The 18,863-nt window shown below is 37.5% G+C and overlaps 2 protein-coding genes across 3 annotated transcripts; both read right to left on the reverse strand.

The window, feature by feature from the left end:
• Positions 1-616: 616 nt before the first annotated feature.
• Positions 617-5,922, reverse strand: LOC148876387 (pentatricopeptide repeat-containing protein At3g14330-like). Of its 2 annotated transcripts, XM_088942599.1 has the most exons (5): positions 3,635-5,922; positions 3,091-3,296; positions 2,918-3,000; positions 1,337-1,466; positions 617-1,241 (listed from the first exon to the last, which is right to left on the reverse strand). In XM_088942599.1, the coding sequence occupies exon 1, from the start codon at positions 5,754-5,756 to the stop codon at positions 4,239-4,241; it is 1,518 nt and encodes a 505-aa protein (XP_088798725.1). In that variant the 5' UTR covers positions 5,757-5,922; the 3' UTR covers positions 617-1,241; positions 1,337-1,466; positions 2,918-3,000; positions 3,091-3,296; positions 3,635-4,238. The 2 variants fall into 2 exon arrangements, with proteins under 2 accessions (XP_088798725.1, XP_088798717.1); XM_088942591.1 differs by having other exon boundaries at positions 617-1,466.
• Positions 5,923-16,397: 10,475 nt separating this feature from the next.
• Positions 16,398-17,934, reverse strand: LOC148876388 (uncharacterized). Its single transcript, XM_088964725.1, has 3 exons — positions 17,555-17,934; positions 17,026-17,440; positions 16,398-16,915 (listed from the first exon to the last, which is right to left on the reverse strand). Exons 1-3 carry the CDS (start codon positions 17,706-17,708, stop codon positions 16,561-16,563), a joined length of 924 nt encoding a protein of 307 aa, XP_088820851.1. The 5' UTR covers positions 17,709-17,934; the 3' UTR covers positions 16,398-16,560.
• Between the last annotated feature and the right edge of the window lie 929 nt (positions 17,935-18,863).

Below are 18,863 nucleotides of genomic sequence, written 5' to 3' on the forward strand. Positions count from 1 at the left end.
ACCTGTATCGGGCATATATTGTATTATATCTTTTGGAAAATCTCTTTTTTTAATAAAAATATATATAAAATCCTACCCAAAACCAATTTTTAAAAAATATAAAAGTGCATGGTTTTTATACCAATACGCCTCTATTGATACACAGGGGATGTATATATACTTTAAACCTTGGTTTATAAATTCATTTTTTCTATGTCATGGGTTTAATTTTCATAAGTTGCAATTCATTTTTTTTTCAATAATATACAATATTAATGTCGTTTAATATTTTGATCAATTTTAAGTTTAATTTATTAATATTATTCAATATCCAATTGCTCTGGATTTAATTTAAAACCAAAATTAATCTGACGGATAAGATTAAATTGAATCCAAACTCATCCATCTTACATCATTAGAGGAGACCATGGCCAATGGATATGGTTTGAAAATACTTTGATCCCTTAAATTTTACATATATTTCTTCTTCTTCTTCTTTATTGCATCTTTTTCAAAGGGACAAGCATATGGAATTAGCAGCAAGACTGTCGGGTATATTTAGTAAAATGATCAGCTATGAACATGTATCTATGTGGTAGTAATCAAGAAAACGCAAACAAAGAAGAGAACACAACAGTACAGCACAAGATTTAAAGATATAATTAAAACAATAAAACCTTATTCCAACTATATGAAAGAGAGGCTACATGGAATGAACAACAAACTACTAAGCTACTGAGGGAGCACTTATTCATACAGCAGGGAGGCAGCCAGGTCAGGTCGGACGCCATGGAGAATGGAGATTATGAACTTGAGAACCAGCTCTGCGATCCTCGAAAGCGTCCTTCTTGTCAAACCTCCACAGCTTGGCGCTGCAACTGGGAACTAGAAACCCTTCTTCCGAACACTGGTTTATTCTTTATTTCTTTTGATTCTCATCATGGTTATGGTAAAAAACGCTGCTTGGTCCGATACACGAGGAATAATAACAGTACTCGCCACATTTGGACTCATATGCCCAGCCTGTGATTCTCTCCCAGGAGACATTCAAGAACACATTTCTTCCACAGAGGATGATGCACTTAGAGGAGATGCTTTCTTAAGAACTGATTGCACTCCATCAGTTTCGCTTCGCAGAATAGTGGCAGTGTAGCACAAGACGAGTGCAAGGCATAACCTTTGCCGCCGCTGCTGTAGTGCTGTGGTACGATAATCCATTTATGCTCTTTGTGCATTCTTCGCAGTATACATTGCCCGGGTCCCTGCGAAATTCAAAGGTTCTTTCGTATAATATGTGGTGAATGGAACAATAGTGAATTGCACGAGATACAAATTATTGCACATTTGCACTCCTCACATTGGTAACACAATCTGATCCCCCATTCCTTGCATCGATCACAATCATCGATGTGACCCAGCATGAGCCTGTGCTTTGGGTGTCTTTCATGATCAATCTTTTTAACAAGCATTTTGGAATCAATGTGTACCTGAAATTACACAAGCCCAACAGTTAATTTAAAGTTGAGTTCTGCTAACCATCCTTTCATTCTATCTAGAATTTTATAGAAATAGATTAGGACCAGACAATCTTATATATGGTTAGAGCATGGTTAGATTTTCAAAGCAAGAAATAGAAAGTTTAACAGTTATCCTGCAAGTAGTCTAATCCAACAGACAATCTTATGTCCATCTGTTTTGTACTTCTTATAAATCATTTATTCATTTTTCGGGCTCTTTGTTTATCGATGAACTTAAGGATGTTTTAGGGCCAAGGAAAGCCTATGACCAAAATCTGGACCTCAGGCCCAGGACTATCCCAACCAGAGGTCAAAGCTGGATTTTGTCGGCCAAAGTCCAGATAGCTAAAGATCGTCAGATTAAAGTCTTCTTATTCATGTTTTGTGCTCTACCCCTTCATGTATAGGCTTTACAGTCCAAGTTACAAATACAGGATCTAAATCTCACTAAATAATACATATATACTGTATTACAACAAAGCCTCTCTACAGTGTACAGAGCATTGTAAATATGTTGCACATTATGGAAAAATCTATGCTGCTGGAGAAGGCATGATACAAACCCTCCATAAATTTTGATAAATATCACCTCATTGGTTACCACTTTTATTATACCGATTGATTGGTTACAAGTTCTAGTATCATAGTCAAACATCATGGAAAAAAGACACAAAGGGCATTTATTATAGAAGCTCAGATAGAGGTTCGATTTGGGTCAGGCTCAGGGTGGGTTGGGTTAGGTTCTAGGCTACTTGAGGCTTCAACCCAAACCCAACCCATGTTGAGGTCTAGCCCACAAAATATTAAGCTTGTTTTTTTGTATGCTTTATTAAAGGATGCCAGAAAGACATGACACTGAAAAAGCTTAGAATCCATCAAATGGCACCATAAAAGTGCTAACTAATTAGGTGGGTTTTCATCAAGATTCACCATGGGTTTTGGTTGATCAAATCCTATCCAGTGTCGTGTCTTTCCACCACCATATATTTTTTCCTAAAGAATGAAGTCCTATCAATGACTAATATTAGGATTACAAAGTCAAACCAAATGTAAGGGTGGATACTTACTATTGCAATTCCAAAAATAATTCAGGAAACAAATTTTATGGATAAAAAAACCTCATACAAAGAAAACAGGACAATCTTGCAGTTTTATGGATTTATCACACTGACAGAGATCAATATTGAACTATAACGACAGTAAAGAAATGCCACATTTTCTAAAATAGATAACAGAGGCCAGAAACATGTTCAAAACAGAGGCCACAAATCAGATTAAATTTATAAGACAAAAAAAATTGCCACATACATGTTTGATACACATTTCTACTTAATCAAGGAGCTTCAGATCTCTATTGTGCACCAAAATACCATTGAACGTGAAAAACAAAATACACATCATAGTAGTCGAGATGAACTCACCTCCTAACCAACGAAATGAAGATGGTATTTCAATTTCAGATTTCGGAGTATGCCGGGGTTGATGAGATGAGCACCCTACTAACCTGCGCAAAGAGAAATCTCAATGATGTATAACCCAAATGGAAATACAACAAAGGAGAAATGGTATTTCAATTCCAGATGTCGCACTATACCAGTCAACTGTTTAGTGCCAATGACGCAGCCGTTGACGGTGGTAGCATTCGGTGTCATGCGAAATTGCAGAGCAGGGAGATCCTCTAAGAAGCAGCCCTACTCTTCATTTTTTTTTTTTCAAAGAAATCCTACTCTTCATACATTGTGCCAAATACTATGAAGAGGAGAAATCATATCACTCATCCAGCTTCTGTGTTTGACACATCTGCCATTAGGGTTAGAGCAAATTGTCAGAAACGACTTCTATATTCTCATGAGAACGATAGTTATAGTTGAATGGGTCCAACTTAAGAGATTAACCATTTGTTCAGTTAGCAAAGAGAACATAAGAGATGATACTATCTAACTTATGGGGAGACAAGAATATTCTTCATGGAGGTGAACAGACAACTAAGGCATTTTAACAAACATTATTATTGCAGAATGGCAACTAAAAAAAAAAATTCTTAACATCTTCACCATATAATGGTCAACAATTGTCTTGACTAGCCCAACATAAAAAACCAGTAAAGAAAACAATAAAACAAATAAAATTGATCATACCTTGATTCATGCTGCTCTTAATGGTTGCAGGGATGGGATTATATATGTCTGCACTTGAGAATGGTGGTCTAGAAAACGGGGGAAGGAGAGAGAGAGAGAGAGAGAGAGAGAGAGAGAGCAACACTGTCCTGTTCAGTTTGGGTTTTTTTTTATTATTTGCTTTTTGTCTTTTTAAACCAGAGGGAGGGGGCGACAATGGCCATTCCCTCAAATGGGGGAATGCCATTCTGCTGGGAATAGGAATCAAATTCCGGTTCCATCCAACCAAATGCTTGGAATAGGAATGGACTATTTTGATTCTGATTCTGGACCTCTATTCCTGCAAAGCAAACAGACCACAATTTGTTTATTCCATAAATTTCTTCTCAGATCCTACTGATCATTATCATCAACATCTGAGGTTTGTCCCTATCATATGGGATCGACTACATGAATCTTGTTTTATCATTCCATTCTATAAGACAAATCAGGATCCATGATCAAAAGATTTTGGCAAAATTTTAGTGCCTGCTCAGATACTACTGATGACAGAAAAAAATGAATTCATAACACTAGAACCTTGCCCAAAAAATATTAAGGAAAATACAGGGATGTTCACTATAATTCAACTTTTGACCTCTATCCTACTGCATCCTACATCTTTTTTCAATCCTTTTTCCTTCATCAACTCCCTCAATTTCTCAATCTCATCCCACATACCAAACCTTGCATATAGATTGGACAACAAAACATAAATTCCAGAATTCTGAGGATCTAATTCAAGCGCCTTTTGAGCAGCCAACTTGCCCAGTTCAATGTTCCCAAAATTGTTGCAAGCACTAAGCAATGCCACCCACATAGAAATGCTATTACTAGCATTCTCACTTGCTAAACTCCATGCCATCTCTAATTCGCCTGCCCTGCAAAGCAAGTCAACCACACAACTATAATGCTCTGGGCCAGGTTCCAACTTGAAGTCACGAGCCATGGACTTGAAATACTCAATCCCAAGGCTCACTTGCCCATTATGACCACAAGCAGATATTACCACCACAAAAGCCACCTCATCAGGCTTTATCCCTTTCATTACCATATTGTCAAACAACCTAATCACTTCATCAAACCGCCCATTTTTACCATATGAACAAAGCATTGAAGTCCATAAAACAACATCTCTTTTTCCCCCTCCATTTCCTTCTTGTCTAATCCCAGACAAATCAAACACATGCCGTGCTTTCTCCACTAGCCCACATCTCCCATACATCTCAACCAGTGAACTCTGTAGAAACACATCTCTCTCCAGATAAGAAGTTCTACGGATCATATTAGCGTGCACTTGCCTACCCAATTCAATTGCTGCTAGTCCAGTGCATATACGTAGCAATGCAGACAAGGTGATGTGATCATAATCCAACCCATACATTTGCATCCTCTGCACCAACTCAAGTCCCTCAATCCACAACTCAGCTTCTGCATAACCCGATAAAAGAGCATTCACACACACCGTATTCTTTAGTGGGATTTCAACAAATACATTCCATGCATCATTTATCATGGACGATTTCACATACAAATCAACCAATGCAGTACCCACATAGACACTAGAGGACCAACCTGATTTTGATACATGGGCATGTATCTGTTTACCAAATCTCAGCATCTTGATCGAAGATGAAGCAGCTAAAGAGCTACACAAAACATATCCGTCCAAGGGAATGCCTCTAACATGCATGAAAGAGCAGGTCTGGAGAGCGAAGTTAGGGACGCCCTGGCGAGAGAAACCAGAAATGAGAGCAGTGAATGGTATCAGGTTGGTAGGGTCCATAAAGCCAATCAAGTTAGTTATTGTCTGAAAGGTGGTATTGCCAAGGCATGTGGCGTAGTTTAAAATTAGTTCGTTGTGAAGGTTAAGAGAGGAGAATATTAACCCTGTTCGGAGCAGATGAGCATGAAGACTCTTTGTGGCCCTGAGACTCTTAGTCTGAAAGGAATGGTGTAAGAGATGGGTAAAAGAACTCAAATTTCCCAAGACATGTGAGTTATGCTGTATAGATCGTTGCATGGAGATGAAGCGAAGAGAAAAGAATAACCTTTTGGGTGTAATATTAGCTTGGAAAGAAGTAATCATATAAGCTAAGAACATTGTGAATGGAAATCAACTCAGTGCACATTTACGAGTCGAACCCCCGTGAGACCATTGAAGCTGGATGAAATTGGAAGAGACTTGACAGTCATACCCAAATCTCCATCCGTAGATATTCGACTTGTTCTAATGGTACCTAATTGAATTCAACCAGAGTAAATTAGTCGAACATTCGGTGAGCAATAGTAGGAATAAACTGAAATCAACTCCGACAGAAGGAACATGGCCATTTGCCATGTGGCAACTCATTTGGCCACATTGGACCACGGTTGACTCACCTCGCAGGTCATTCTCTCGGTTTCGTATAAAGTTATAAAAGTATAAAAGCTTGTTTTTGGGTATGCTATGCTGGAAAGCATAGTACCAGAAAACTTAGAACCAATCAACGGGTTTTTTCATCAAGATTCACGGGTTTTGATTGATCAAATCCTATCCCGTATCATGTCTTTCCGCCAGAATAGATTTTCCTAAAGAAAAAATCCTATCAATGATTTATATAGATTTGTTTGGGCTTGAGTATCATACTAAAATACATGATACCCGAAATACATGAGGTGGTATTCATCACAATTCACGGAGTGTTTTGATTGAACAAAGCTCTTCGCTACCATGTCTTCTCGTAGATTTTGTCATTATGATTAGAAAGTCAGACCAAATTTAAGGGTGGGATACTTGCTATTACAATTCCAAAAATAATTAAGGCTGTGTTTGGAAACGATGCAAATGGAATGTAAATTTTGGTTTAGGGTAAATTTGTACTTCGATTCATTTTTGCTTATGTTTGACAACATTATATTTATGTATTGACAAATGATAGATTAATGCATATTTACATTGATAATAAGATGTAAAAGTACATCAGTAAATTTGCATTCAAGTGGGTTTTTGATAAAAACAAAAGCATATATTTTATTGAAATTCATGTTTGCATCCATTACAAGAAATAGTCAGTTTGGTAAGAAGATAAATTTGTCGGTGCAAAACTAACCCAATTTTGCAATTTATATGAACTGTTTTACACTCTACATATTTGCATTCACACTTATTTGCATCACTTCCAAACACAACCTAAGAAAACAAATTTTATGGATAAAAAAAATTATGTTTTATGGATAAAAGCTCATACCGAAGAAAACAGGATAAAAACTCATACCACCTAAACTTTTTTTATTTTGTTTTTATTGCCTGTTTCTCTTAAATTCTTAATTGACCACAAATACATCCATTTTTCTCTAAATGAAACCAGCTAAAACAATAAGATTCATTTCAATGGCATAGAAAAAGAAAAGTTTTTTTTAACGTTTTGATTCGTTTCACTCACATGAATATCTATCCATCATCTTAAAATACAAAAATTATCAACTCCTTTCTCCAATAAATCAAGAAAAACCAAACAAAACCATAAATTTATATCTATCAGAAAAGAAACCTTATCATTTCATTTGAATATTGGATCCATCCAAAAATCTTCAGAAATCTATTGGAGCAACTAAGAGGGTTTAAATGTCACATTTAAAGGTTTGAGATTTAAAAAATTTTAAACGACTAAATGATAATCCTTTTATACACCAAACTCTAACTGAGAAGATATTTGTGGCAAGATGAAGGTTCAGAATTAGAGGGACTTTGTCGAAAATGAAAGTTCATGGGGTATTTGTTACCTATAGGTTCATTATAATTATCCAAAAATAAAAGTTGCACAAACTCCACTTCTAGAAGTTAGACTCTCCAAATTGTGGAAATATGATGAGTGGCCTACGTTGGCTAATCAATCTGCAACTTTAATTTTTAAGACTATTTATATCGTGGCAGCATAAAGTTGACAACTTTAATATTTTGTGGAATTTTCCATATTTTATGAAGATGCATTTTCAACCAAATTTTTTAATTTAATTTTTTCTAAATCAAGGAAAACCATCTTACCATTGCATTTAGTAATAACTATGGAATGTGTGAAGTTCTAAGGTTGACAAAAGAAAGTCTTAAAAAAGCTCCACGTATTGCCAATTTGCCATATTATATTTTGTGTTAAGTGGCATGTTCAATTCAGTATCCACTCCTAACTTTGGTGGTTAAGAATTAAGGCTTAAGATTTGATACAATTGAGAAATACACACAATCTAGAATTAGGTCTTCTGACCGAAATTAGGTTGAATGGCAAAGGATTCAATGATCAATAACAACCTATTTACACATTTTTCTACTCACAAAATATTATGGCCTCATTCTTTTCCAGGATTTTATTAGGGGGGAAGTCAGACTTTCCCATGTTCTTTTTGAGGATTTAGGTGGGACTAATGCTAAAGATGTATTCCCTCTGTGGAGAAGTGTTACCCTCTTTCAACTTGGGAAATTTGAATTTCCCAAGTAAAGAGTAAATTCTCAAAATACAATTGGTCAAAAATAAATTTCCCAAGTAAAGAGTAAATTCTCAAAATACAATTGGTCAAAAATACCCATTAAACATATATAGTCCAAAAAACATGGACTTGGGCCCAAGAGTAAAATTGACAAAATTTGGAATAACTAACCGCTTACTAGGAAAGTGGGTGAGGCCAAGTTGAGAAGCCTAATTTACATGGATACATTTATCAAAAAAGAACTTGGTAAGTGCACTTACCCATGTAAGTGCCCTCTTGATAAACCAAGGCCTAAACATTCTGCGTTGTTTGAAGTTGGAACTTAAATTGAGAGTGCAAATAAGATTCTTTAACTACAAGTACCCAGAGTGGTAGATTAGAGCTCCAATACACAATCGGCTGAAAAGACATATTACCCAAATCAGATTCTTCGACTACAAGTACCCAAAGTGGTAGATTATAGCTCCAATACACAATCAACTGAGCTCCATCCACATCATCAAGGATAGGAAGGAATTGAAGATGCAGCAGAACTCATTTTTTCGGATGAAAAGTTTGTAGATTCAGCAAAGGGTGATTATCGTCGGTATACAATCGCTCCAACGAACTAAGATGATAAAGAAAATGTAAAAGCAACTCAAAATGCGACTAGTTTAGAAAACCAAGGTAAATGATTATACATAGCCACTACTTTGAAAATCAGCATGAAGCTTCATTGTCGGCGTTTTAACACGTTGCACTATAACTTCTGCAAGCAATTTGAGTAATTAATGGGAGTACACTTATCTCAAATCTCCTATCAATCTGTCATAAATTCGCTATTTTGTTACACCACCTGTCATCTTTAATGCATAGTTACATCAAATTGGAGTTATGTTTACCGTTTTGCTTTTGTTAGAGTAGATGTGGTAATCTAAATAAATAGTCTTAATATTTTTTGTTAGAGTAGATGTGGTAATCTAAATACGCTTATCTCAAATCTCCTATCAAGCAAATTGCTTGCACTATAACTTTAATGCGAGCAATTTGCTTTTGTTAGTAATCTAAATAAATAGTCTTAATATTTTTTAGTTTCTTTTTCTCTCTTTACTCTCTTGCCTATTCTTCCTCTATTCTAATGCTTCTCCACTTACTATCTTTCCCTCTCCCAGTATCTAAGTCTTCCCAGTCTTTCTCCCTTTCCTCTACTCAATGGAGAATCCGGAAGCTCTCAATGAAGCATTCCAACAAATGCTCCAAAGAAACGGAAATGCTAGAGTAGATGTGGTAAACATCCAACACCTCATTCCTCCAAGTATTGGTGAAAACTGGCAGCTTTCTCTTATATGTCGTCCCTTTCCCCGTTTAATTGACCAATTTGATGACATAGTTCAAGGCCTCTACAAGCTTTGGAATACGGATTCCAATAGCCTGCTTCTAGCGCCTCTACAAAGATCTCCCTAGGACCTGTTATGTGTGTGGAAGAATTGGTCATCTGTTTTGTCAATGTTCTCAGCTCATTCCGAATATTTCAGGACATTCCTTTGATCAGATTTTTAATCGACGTTCCATGAATCACCCATGACCATGGCTGAGAGCTAAGAAGACCTTACGACGATCATGGTGTCATCCCATCTTTAGTGACTTTGTGAATCTCAATGCTCCTACCCCCCCCCATCCTTAGAAAACCTTCACAATGAAGCAAACACTTCTCCATCAAATCACTCAGGCCACAATAATGAAAACTCTCCGTCAGTACCACCAGTTCCTACAAACCAATTGGCTCCCTCGAATTCAACCCCCCTCCCCTTCGAGTTTCTACGCATCTACTCAAGATATTGTGAATTGTCACTTCGAAGATGCCCTTGGACCTTCATCCTCTAGAGGTAAAAGGCCTCGTATTGACCTATTGTTAAATCTGGAATCTGAAAAACTGACCCCCAATTTACCCACTTATGATAGGCTTGAATCCTCAAGTACAGCAGATCAAGAGGAAAAAATTATCTCTACTAATCATGTGGCTCTAACTGACTCTAACACAGCTTCAGAGAATCAGGAAGCGGTAAGTCTCTATTTTTACTCTGTCTCCCTAGTGATTCACTTTCTATGGGTGGAGGTGGCTGGCCCTTATTAGCCCCACTTGTATCAATCATTATTATGAGTTGGAACTGCCGTAGGGCAGGATGCCCCAAGGCAATTCAGGGGTTAAGGGACTTTATCCACCAATTAAGCTCAGACTTTATATTTTTGTGTGAGACAAAAATTCCAAAATTTAAAATAAATTCTTTAACTACTAAATTACGTTATCCTAATTTTATCATTGTTAATCCTGAAGGAAAAGCCGGAGGATTAGCAATAATGTGGAAAGTTGTTTTTTGGTTACTATTGAGCTTTCAACTTCGAGGCTTAAAAGTTCACTCTTCTAATTGTAATTGGTTTTTTATTTTCATTTATGGTCCTACTGTGAAACACCTTAGAAATAATTTTTGGTTAGATCTGAATTCAAAGTTACATAATTTAGATAATCCACATCTGCTCATTGGGGACTTCAATGAAGCTACCTCTGTAATCTCTTTAGAACATTCAACTTCTTACAATTCCTCTAGATTAGCTTCCAAACAATACAGAAATTTGATAATTGAACACAATTTACTTGAGTTAAATTTACAAGGAGGCATTTCCTGGACAAACAAAAGAACAATAGGACACATCCAAAGAACCCTGGATAGAGCTGTCATGTCTCATAACTGGCTATCTATCTTTCCTCAAGCAACCCTTTCTTTAGGTTCTAAATGGGGCTCAGATCACCACCCCTTCCTCTTGAATCTGAACTCAAAAATCTTCAGCCACCCCAAACCTTTCAGATTCTTTGAGATGTGGCTGTTAGAAACTTCATGTAAGAAAATCATTGAGGATAGTTGGTAGATTTCAATTAATGGCCATGTAGCCTATCGAAATACTCAAAAATTAGATACTCTAAAGAAACATTTAATCAATTGGAGGAAATCCCAATTCATTGAACCAATAATCGAAATCCAGAATTTGGAAGATCAAATAATTTAGTTGGAACAATCAGGAATCGTTGATTAGGAGAATAATTTATATAAGGAGTTAAATCATGCAACCATTCAGCTGGAAAGTTTATGGAGACAAACTTCTTGTCAAACTTGGTTGCAATTGGGAGACAAAAACACAAATTTCTTCCATAAGAGTACTCTTTAGAAGGAAACTGAATTATATAGAAGGAATTACAGACAAACAAAATAATTTGAAAACTGAGCATGCTGACATCACTAGAGTTTTTCTTGATTACTTATCTAATCTTTACTCCTCCCAAACTCATGAAGAGTTAGAAGAAATATCAAATCTATGTTCCCCAATAATTTCGGAGGAAGAAAATAGCATGCTCACAACTATTCCTTCTGCTAAGGAGATTAAAGAAGTCCCTTTTAGTATTGGGAGTCTAAAATCCCTAGGTCCCGATTGTATGCTTGCCCTCATTTTTAAGGAATTCTGTGGTCTGATGGGACCGGATTAAGTTATTTTGGTACAAGAATTTTTCCAGAATAAAAAAAATTCTAAAAAAGCTAAACCATACATTTATCTGTCTCCTCCCAAAAAAAGTGGAATACACTAAAGTCCAGGACTTTAGACCTATCAATCTATGCAACGTCACCTATAAAATAATTGCTAAAGTTATACCTGGTAGGCTTTGTAAAGTCTTAGAGTATCTCCCCAAACCAAGCAGCTTTTATTCCTAGCACACAGATGTCTGACAATTCTGTATTTACCCATGAGATGTTTCACTTCCTAAAGCACAAAAACGAGGAACGGGCTATATAGGTCTAAAATTAGATATGTCAAAAGCCTATTGACAAGCTAGAGTGGTCTTTCCTCATCCAAATCCTTTCTCTCTTGGGTTTTACCCCAAATTTCTACCAGCTAATCAAAAGTGTATCTCAACTATTTCTTATTCAATCCTCATTAATGGAACTTTAGAAAGTCATTTTCATCCTTCTAGGGGTTTGAGACAAAGAGATCCTTTGTCTCCTTATCTTTTCATACTAGCAATGAAAGGACTGTCAAGACTCATTCACCAAGCCAAACAAGAAGGAAAACTTTAAGGTATCCCCATTTCCCGATCCTCTCCAAAAATTTCCCATATTTTCTTTTTAGATGATGTTATAATTTTCATCAGAGCTCATAGAGTAGAATTAGTAATCTGATACAAATTATCAACAATTTTCAATCCCTTTCAAGTTAATTAGTGAATATGGAAAAATCTAGAATTTACTATAGTAAAAACATTCATCCAAGACTTCAAAGGTTAATTTCGAAACAACTTAAAATTAAGCCATTACATAAAGATTCCAAATATCTAGGACTTCCCATCTTCTGGAATAGAAATAAACACTCTAAATTAGCCTTTATCCTAGATAACTTAAAATCAAAACTCAATTCCTAGAGGGTTTCGGCTATAAGTCAGGTAGGTAAACAAGTACTAATTCAATATGTTCATCATTCCATTCCAGTTCGTGCCATGACTTTAGTAAAGTTACCCCGAAAAACCATGAATCATATGAAAAAAATAATTAAGAACTTCTGGTGAGGAACCTCTCAATCTAAACCTCACCCTTTCCGCCGGTGTTCCTAAAATACCTTAATGCTACCTAAAACCCAGGAAGGGTTAGGATTCAGAAATCTACAATTAACTAACAAAACCCTTCTTAACCTTAATGCTACCTAAAACCCAGGAAGGGTTAGGATTCAGAAATCTACAATTAACTAACAAAACCCTTCTTAAAAAGACAGCTTGGAGATTTCTGAATGAGCAAGACAAAGTATGGGCCTAACTTTGGAAATAAAAGTATCTAAAACAGTCAAATTTATTCCCCCACTCCATTACAACTTCAAGCTCCTTCTTTTGGAAAATCCATGGCACCAGCATTAATAGAACTCAATTCTGAAGGCAGAGTCATAGTTAAAGAAAATTCAAACTTTCCAATCTTTCAAAGGCCTTGGATATAAGATCAGAATCAATTTTTTTGGATAGCTTTCCCGTTAGCACTTCATCTTAAAAGTATCAACATAGATCAGCTTATACACCAAGGTCAATGGAATCAGAACATTATACATTCTTTTTTTGGTACTGAAGAAGCCTTAAAATTTTTAAATACTCCCATTTTCTCACTCCTATCCCAATTCTTGGGTCTGGATCTACCATAACTTAGGCAAATTCATAGTAAAAGAAAGTTACAAAAAAAATCGAAATAACACCGGATACCTAAGTAGACCTAGACTTATCTTTTTGTTTTAAAAAACTTTGGAAACTTAAAACTGTACCCTTGGTTTCAACTATTCTTTTGGAGAATTTTGAATAATTTCATCCCTGTTAAAGATAAAATCTTTCATGATAATCACCTAACAACATGCTCTATGTGTGAATTACAAATTGAAAATCTAGATCACCTATTCATGGATTGTACCTTCACTCAAGCAATTTTATTTGCAAATCCTTGGTATGCAAAAATGAAATGATCTTTAACAAAAGACTCATTCATCCCCCACCCTCCTCATTCAAATTACTTACTCTTTATCATACAGCTAAGTAACAAATTGATAAGGATCTCCACAAAGCTCAGCACTTAATGGACAAAATCACCCCTAACATATCCCCTTTTGTAGATCTTATTATTTTTATTGATGCTGGTAAAATTTCAAACTCCCTATACTCCTATAGTGTTGTATTTCTTTCCAAAAACTTATCCTACATTCGAATAATTGGAAGGAGAACAAATCATATTGCATTGGTCTTGCAGGCTAAATTATATGCTATTTTGCAGGCATTATCAGAAATCTCTCAATGGGGAATCAATGAAGTCTGTATATATTCGAATGCTCAGCAAGTTACTGAAGCACTCAATTAGAAAACTATATTACCCTGGTCTTACCATTGGCTTTTGTCGAAGATTAATTTACTAGTTTCAGATTATAGACTTGTGGTTTTTGATGATGTAAATAGAAAATATAACTGCTTAGCCCACAAGGTATCCCAACTAGTGAAGACCCCACAATCAATCATCTTTTATTCTAAATGACTATCAAGATGGGATACCTAAAGTGGAAGACCTTGTTTCTTTCTCTTTTGCTTAATATAATGAATCTTTCAAAAAGAAAAAAAAAAAAAAGATAAACCAAGGCCTAAGTGATTTTTAGCCTAAAAAGACATTTGGAAAAGCCACGTTTTGAAAGAAAGGCAATGGTTTTTTAGTGGGTATTTGGTACTAGATTGTTTCACAAGTGGGCCCCAATTTACAAGTGTTTCATTTCACTTAAAAAACACAAAAACATAAAAAAAGAACAAGATGCAGGCTCGTTGGGAATTTAAAGTTATTTGGCTTAATATTATAATATATTTATAATGAAAACTCTATGGCATCTCAGAAAATTTTCTAATTTCAATGTGCCACATCACCTTAGTGATTCAAAAAACATCAATTTGACAATTTAAGAAATTCCTCTTTTCCTAAATCCCAAACCGATCATTGCGGATATGGTTTTCTTACCGATTCTATTTAATTGCTGATGAGGCATCAACCGATACATTAGCAAAAATGGAGCGTTTGTGAAATGCTCTGATGCCAAAGACCCACTTAGTGTTTGGCTGGTCATCAGCTTTTTTATTCAAAAATCAAAATAGTTTATTGCAATTGCAAACATGAAAAGCTAAAGGGTCTCTAACATATAAAGGCAGAGGTGGCACTGGTGGTCATTCCTCTACCCTCCGCTGCCACCACCTGTCTCCACCCATCTCCAGTAACGTTGCCTGAGGCGGAGGCGGAGGCGGAGATGGCCAGAGGTAGCAGCGTTGGACAGAGAAACCACCAGCACAACCGCCGCCACCTGTACCTCCAACCACCTATGGCAAAGTTGCCAAAGGCAGAGGCGGTAGGCAGTAGCAGACGACGATGGCGGGCAGCAGCTCTCGTGAACAAATGGTTAGGGCTGTTCATAAGAAGACCCAACCCGACCAACCCGGACTGACCCAACCCGAGTCAGCCAGGTTTTCTTCAACATCGATCGATTTCGGGTTGTAAAAAATCATAAACCGATGGTTCGGATCGATTTTGGTTTTCACATATGAAAACCGAAACCGACTTAGTATTTAGTACCTACAACCTACTTAGTTCCTACTTAACTAAGTTGTCTCTATCCTAGTTACAGCCTAACTTAATTTCTAATCTTCTAGTTAAGAATGACATTAATGACAAGTATTATAAGACAACTGGCGGGACCAAAACCCGTTGCCTTACCGCTTGGCCACGCCCCATTTCGAATCCTTCTGCCCCAGAGCAGACCGATTCGATCGGAATAAAGATTGTTCTCTTTAACAATCTTCTGCTTAAGAGTGTAATGTTGGATACAATGTGATTCTTATTTCTGATTTCTAATGATTTTTCTTTGAATTATATCTTTTCTTTCTCACAAACTGAATCGAGTTTAAATGACGTGGATTTAACTGAATTTTTTTGTGATCCAGATAAGAGGGAGGATGGGAACATAGATCACATAGTGAAATTCAAAAAAATCGAATGGGTGATTCAGTATATGCCCGTATCGCTCAGAATTTTTTTGAAAAAGTTTAAAAACAATAATCAAAGGATCCTAATTTTTATGGTCTTTTACACCAACAACCAATTACAATTAGAATTACGTATCCTTTTAATTTAGATTAGAAGGTTTCTTGAAATATACAAATTTTAGTCTTCTTTCTCTAATACAGTTTGACTTTCTATTTTTTTGATAACTTCTATTCTAACTTGGTCCACCCCCTAACAATTTCAATATTCTTTCTCTAATAGAATTATATATCCTTTTTTACATCAAATCGCAGTCTTCTTTCTCCAATCTACCAATTTATTACCATGGTTGAACTTAGAACCAAAACCGACCCAACCTGACTCAAATCAACCAAATCAGTTTTGCTTAACACATGTTCTGTCTCGATTTCAATTTCAGGTAATTTGACCAGGTCTCGGTTGAAAAATCTTAGTAAACCAACCCAACCCGACCCGTGAACAGCCCTACAAATGATTTATGAATAGTATTTTTATCCTTTATTGATATTATTTTGAAAAAGTTAACCATATATATATATATATATATATATATATATATATATATATATATATATATATATATATATATATATATATATATATATATATGCTATTACCACAAAGCTAAGTGAAGTTTTTTCTGCTTTTCAAGCAAACCCATTTAAAGCTTCTTCACCAAATGATTTTGGACAGAAGTGAAGAATTTAGATGCCACAATCCTTCTTACATTTCTTCCTAACAACTGAATGACAGTGAAGAATAGTTGTAATGTAAAAAAAAAAAAAAAAAGGAAATGCACCAGATGATGATGGTGATGTATATATATGTACCAGTATTCACTACTACTTAGTACTTGCATGGGGTGAAATCGCAGGGAACACTGCCAAAGCCTGAGTTGGCCCTCTTAAACCTTAATGCTGTTTTAAGGGCCTGTTGAGGAGAGCCCATCAAGGCCCAGTTCATGTGCAAGATCACGCTAAGTGTATCGTACGTAAACCCAATGCTGTTATAGGAATTGAGAAGCGCGGTGGTCGCTTCTCTCAGAAGGGTTCTGTACAGCTGCCCCCTCCCTTGAAGCCCATCCCACAGGGTCATCTCCGTCCCATACCTCCTTGCTGCGATCAGTCCGAAAGCAACGGCCACTCTTGTGTCTGGTCCCACCACCTTCCAGTAACACTGGTATTGAGGCATCACCCAACTCCTGGCAAATTACATCCGTTTGGTCAGAAAAAAGAAAGTCATTTAAATAGCTTGTGCCTTGGGGGGAGATCACGGCTTACTGATCAGAAATTCCTAGCAAAATAAACTTACCGGGAGGGACAAGCGGAAGCTTCCAAGGAGGGGACTGGCGGCATTGGAGGGAACCTGACCGATGGAGGACTGGGTGGTGGTGGGTTTACCACCAGCGGTGGAGGTGGAGGTACAGGCTTGGCGGATGTTGGGCAAAAGAACATGGGTTGGGCAGGCTGAGAAAGTAATGGGTCCACGGTATAAAGCTCCATGTTAAACAGCTTGAACATGAGCGTTAGACTCTGGGGAGGCCCCGCCGATGCCCCACAGTCTATAGGCGCATCCTGACCGCTGTTCGACACCTTGGCGTAGCAACCGCTCAAGTCCGGGCTGCCCTCGAATTTCATGGCATAGCTTCCGAACCAATTCGTCGTGTCCAAATTCCACATCATCGCCTGCCCGTTGCTTCCCCCACACACCACCGCAACCTTCACCCCTGCAGATCGTAACTCACAAATAAAGAAAATGAATATCTTATCTTAAATACATACAGTAAAAAGAAAGAGAGAGAGAGAGAGAGAGAGAGAGAGAGAAGAAAATGGTGAATCACCGGAGAGTGGGTAATCAAAGAGACTTCTCTCCCCGTCTCTGCATTGATCGCAAAAGACGGTGCCCGTGACCAAGGCATCACCTCGCGTTTCTCCGATGGTTGTAGCAAGGAGAAGAGCTGCCAATAAGAGATCGAGAAGAGAACCCATGTACATGAGAGATCTGAGAAGGCTGAACAACGGACTGGAAGCGGTGGGTAAAAAGGGGTATGACTCTGCCTCTCCTCCCCATCTCAATTCTCAACAACCCGACTGTCACCATTTATTGAGCGAGCGAAATGGGATTCAGTCGGTGCTAAGCCCGTTCAAACAAAATCGGAGTTTAATGGTTTCAGATAAGTATGAGCCACTAAAAGGAAAGAAACTTTTAAATGCATCTGAATTCTGAAGTCTGAACTCTGAAGTACGGTAAATCATTTAATCAGTGTTACTCCTTCCTATACGGACTAGGAAACGACGGAATAGCTATGATGCTTCTTTTACCAGCCCAGTCTTTGATAGGATGGGAATCGATGATACACCAACTACCGTCCTAACAGATTTCCAAACCTCATATCAAGTTCAAGGGTGAAGAGTGTGAAATGGGAGAGAGGTAGGTCCACCAACACCATATGGCTCACCTGAGAAATTTGCCGGGTTCGAATCTGCCCAACCGACTTGCGCCCCAAAATCGTCACACACCATTAGAAGTTGCCGCGTGTCTTACCACACGTATGCATCTCAGTCTCGTGCGGAGCTAATGAAACGGCCGTTAACTCCCATTTCACCCAAAAAAGTCAGTCTCAATCTTTCAAGTTCGAATCTGTCTCTCACTCCTATGACCTAAACTCAGACCTTGGCATCTCATCTCCCATCGGATCTTGTTGATGCTGCATAATCTGGGCATTCTTATCTACTGTGATTTGGCTTCTAACACGGACGGGCGGCACTTGAGAGGGAGAAGAAGGTGAAGGATTCCCGGGGAGCTCTTCCGATGGAAACACTCTGATGATTAAGTTAGAACTGGAGAAATCTCAAATGAAGAACAGAGAGTAATAGTGCTGAAAGTGCTTAAGTTTCAATACATATTCTTCTTGAGGGTCAGGGTCCTTTTATACCAGAGCTCGGTCACATCAGGCTTAACCGTCACTGGCCTAGCTATTACTGACTGGGTAGAGGTGGCAGGCACAGGCTGCCGCTACTGGCTGCTACTGTAGGGCACGACGACAGGCGCGCCATGCCTTTCAGAGATGGCAGGTAGAACGCCGCCTGGCAAGGGATCCGAGCACTGCCACCAGATCTGGCAAGTATGGATGTCAGGTAGGTATGGAT

The sequence above is a fragment of the Nelumbo lutea genome, chromosome 1 (assembly GCF_056320005.1).
Source record: "Nelumbo lutea isolate HS-2025 chromosome 1, American lotus-T2T, whole genome shotgun sequence".
Lineage (NCBI taxonomy): Eukaryota > Viridiplantae > Streptophyta > Magnoliopsida > Proteales > Nelumbonaceae > Nelumbo > Nelumbo lutea.

Bases quoted from the DNA above. Each gene is read 5' to 3' on its own strand.
- LOC148876387 (XM_088942599.1), bottom strand. From the start codon at position 5,756: ATGTTCTTAGCTTATATGATTACTTCTTTCCAAGCTAATATTACACCC.
- LOC148876388 (XM_088964725.1), bottom strand. From the start codon at position 17,708: ATGTACATGGGTTCTCTTCTCGATCTCTTATTGGCAGCTCTTCTCCTT. The intron at 17,441-17,554 runs GTGATTCACCAT...TACGATCTGCAG, and splicing joins CTTTGATTACCCACTCTCCG to GGGTGAAGGTTGCGGTGGTG. The intron at 16,916-17,025 runs GTAAGTTTATTT...GTAATTTGCCAG, and splicing joins GCTTCCGCTTGTCCCTCCCG to GAGTTGGGTGATGCCTCAAT.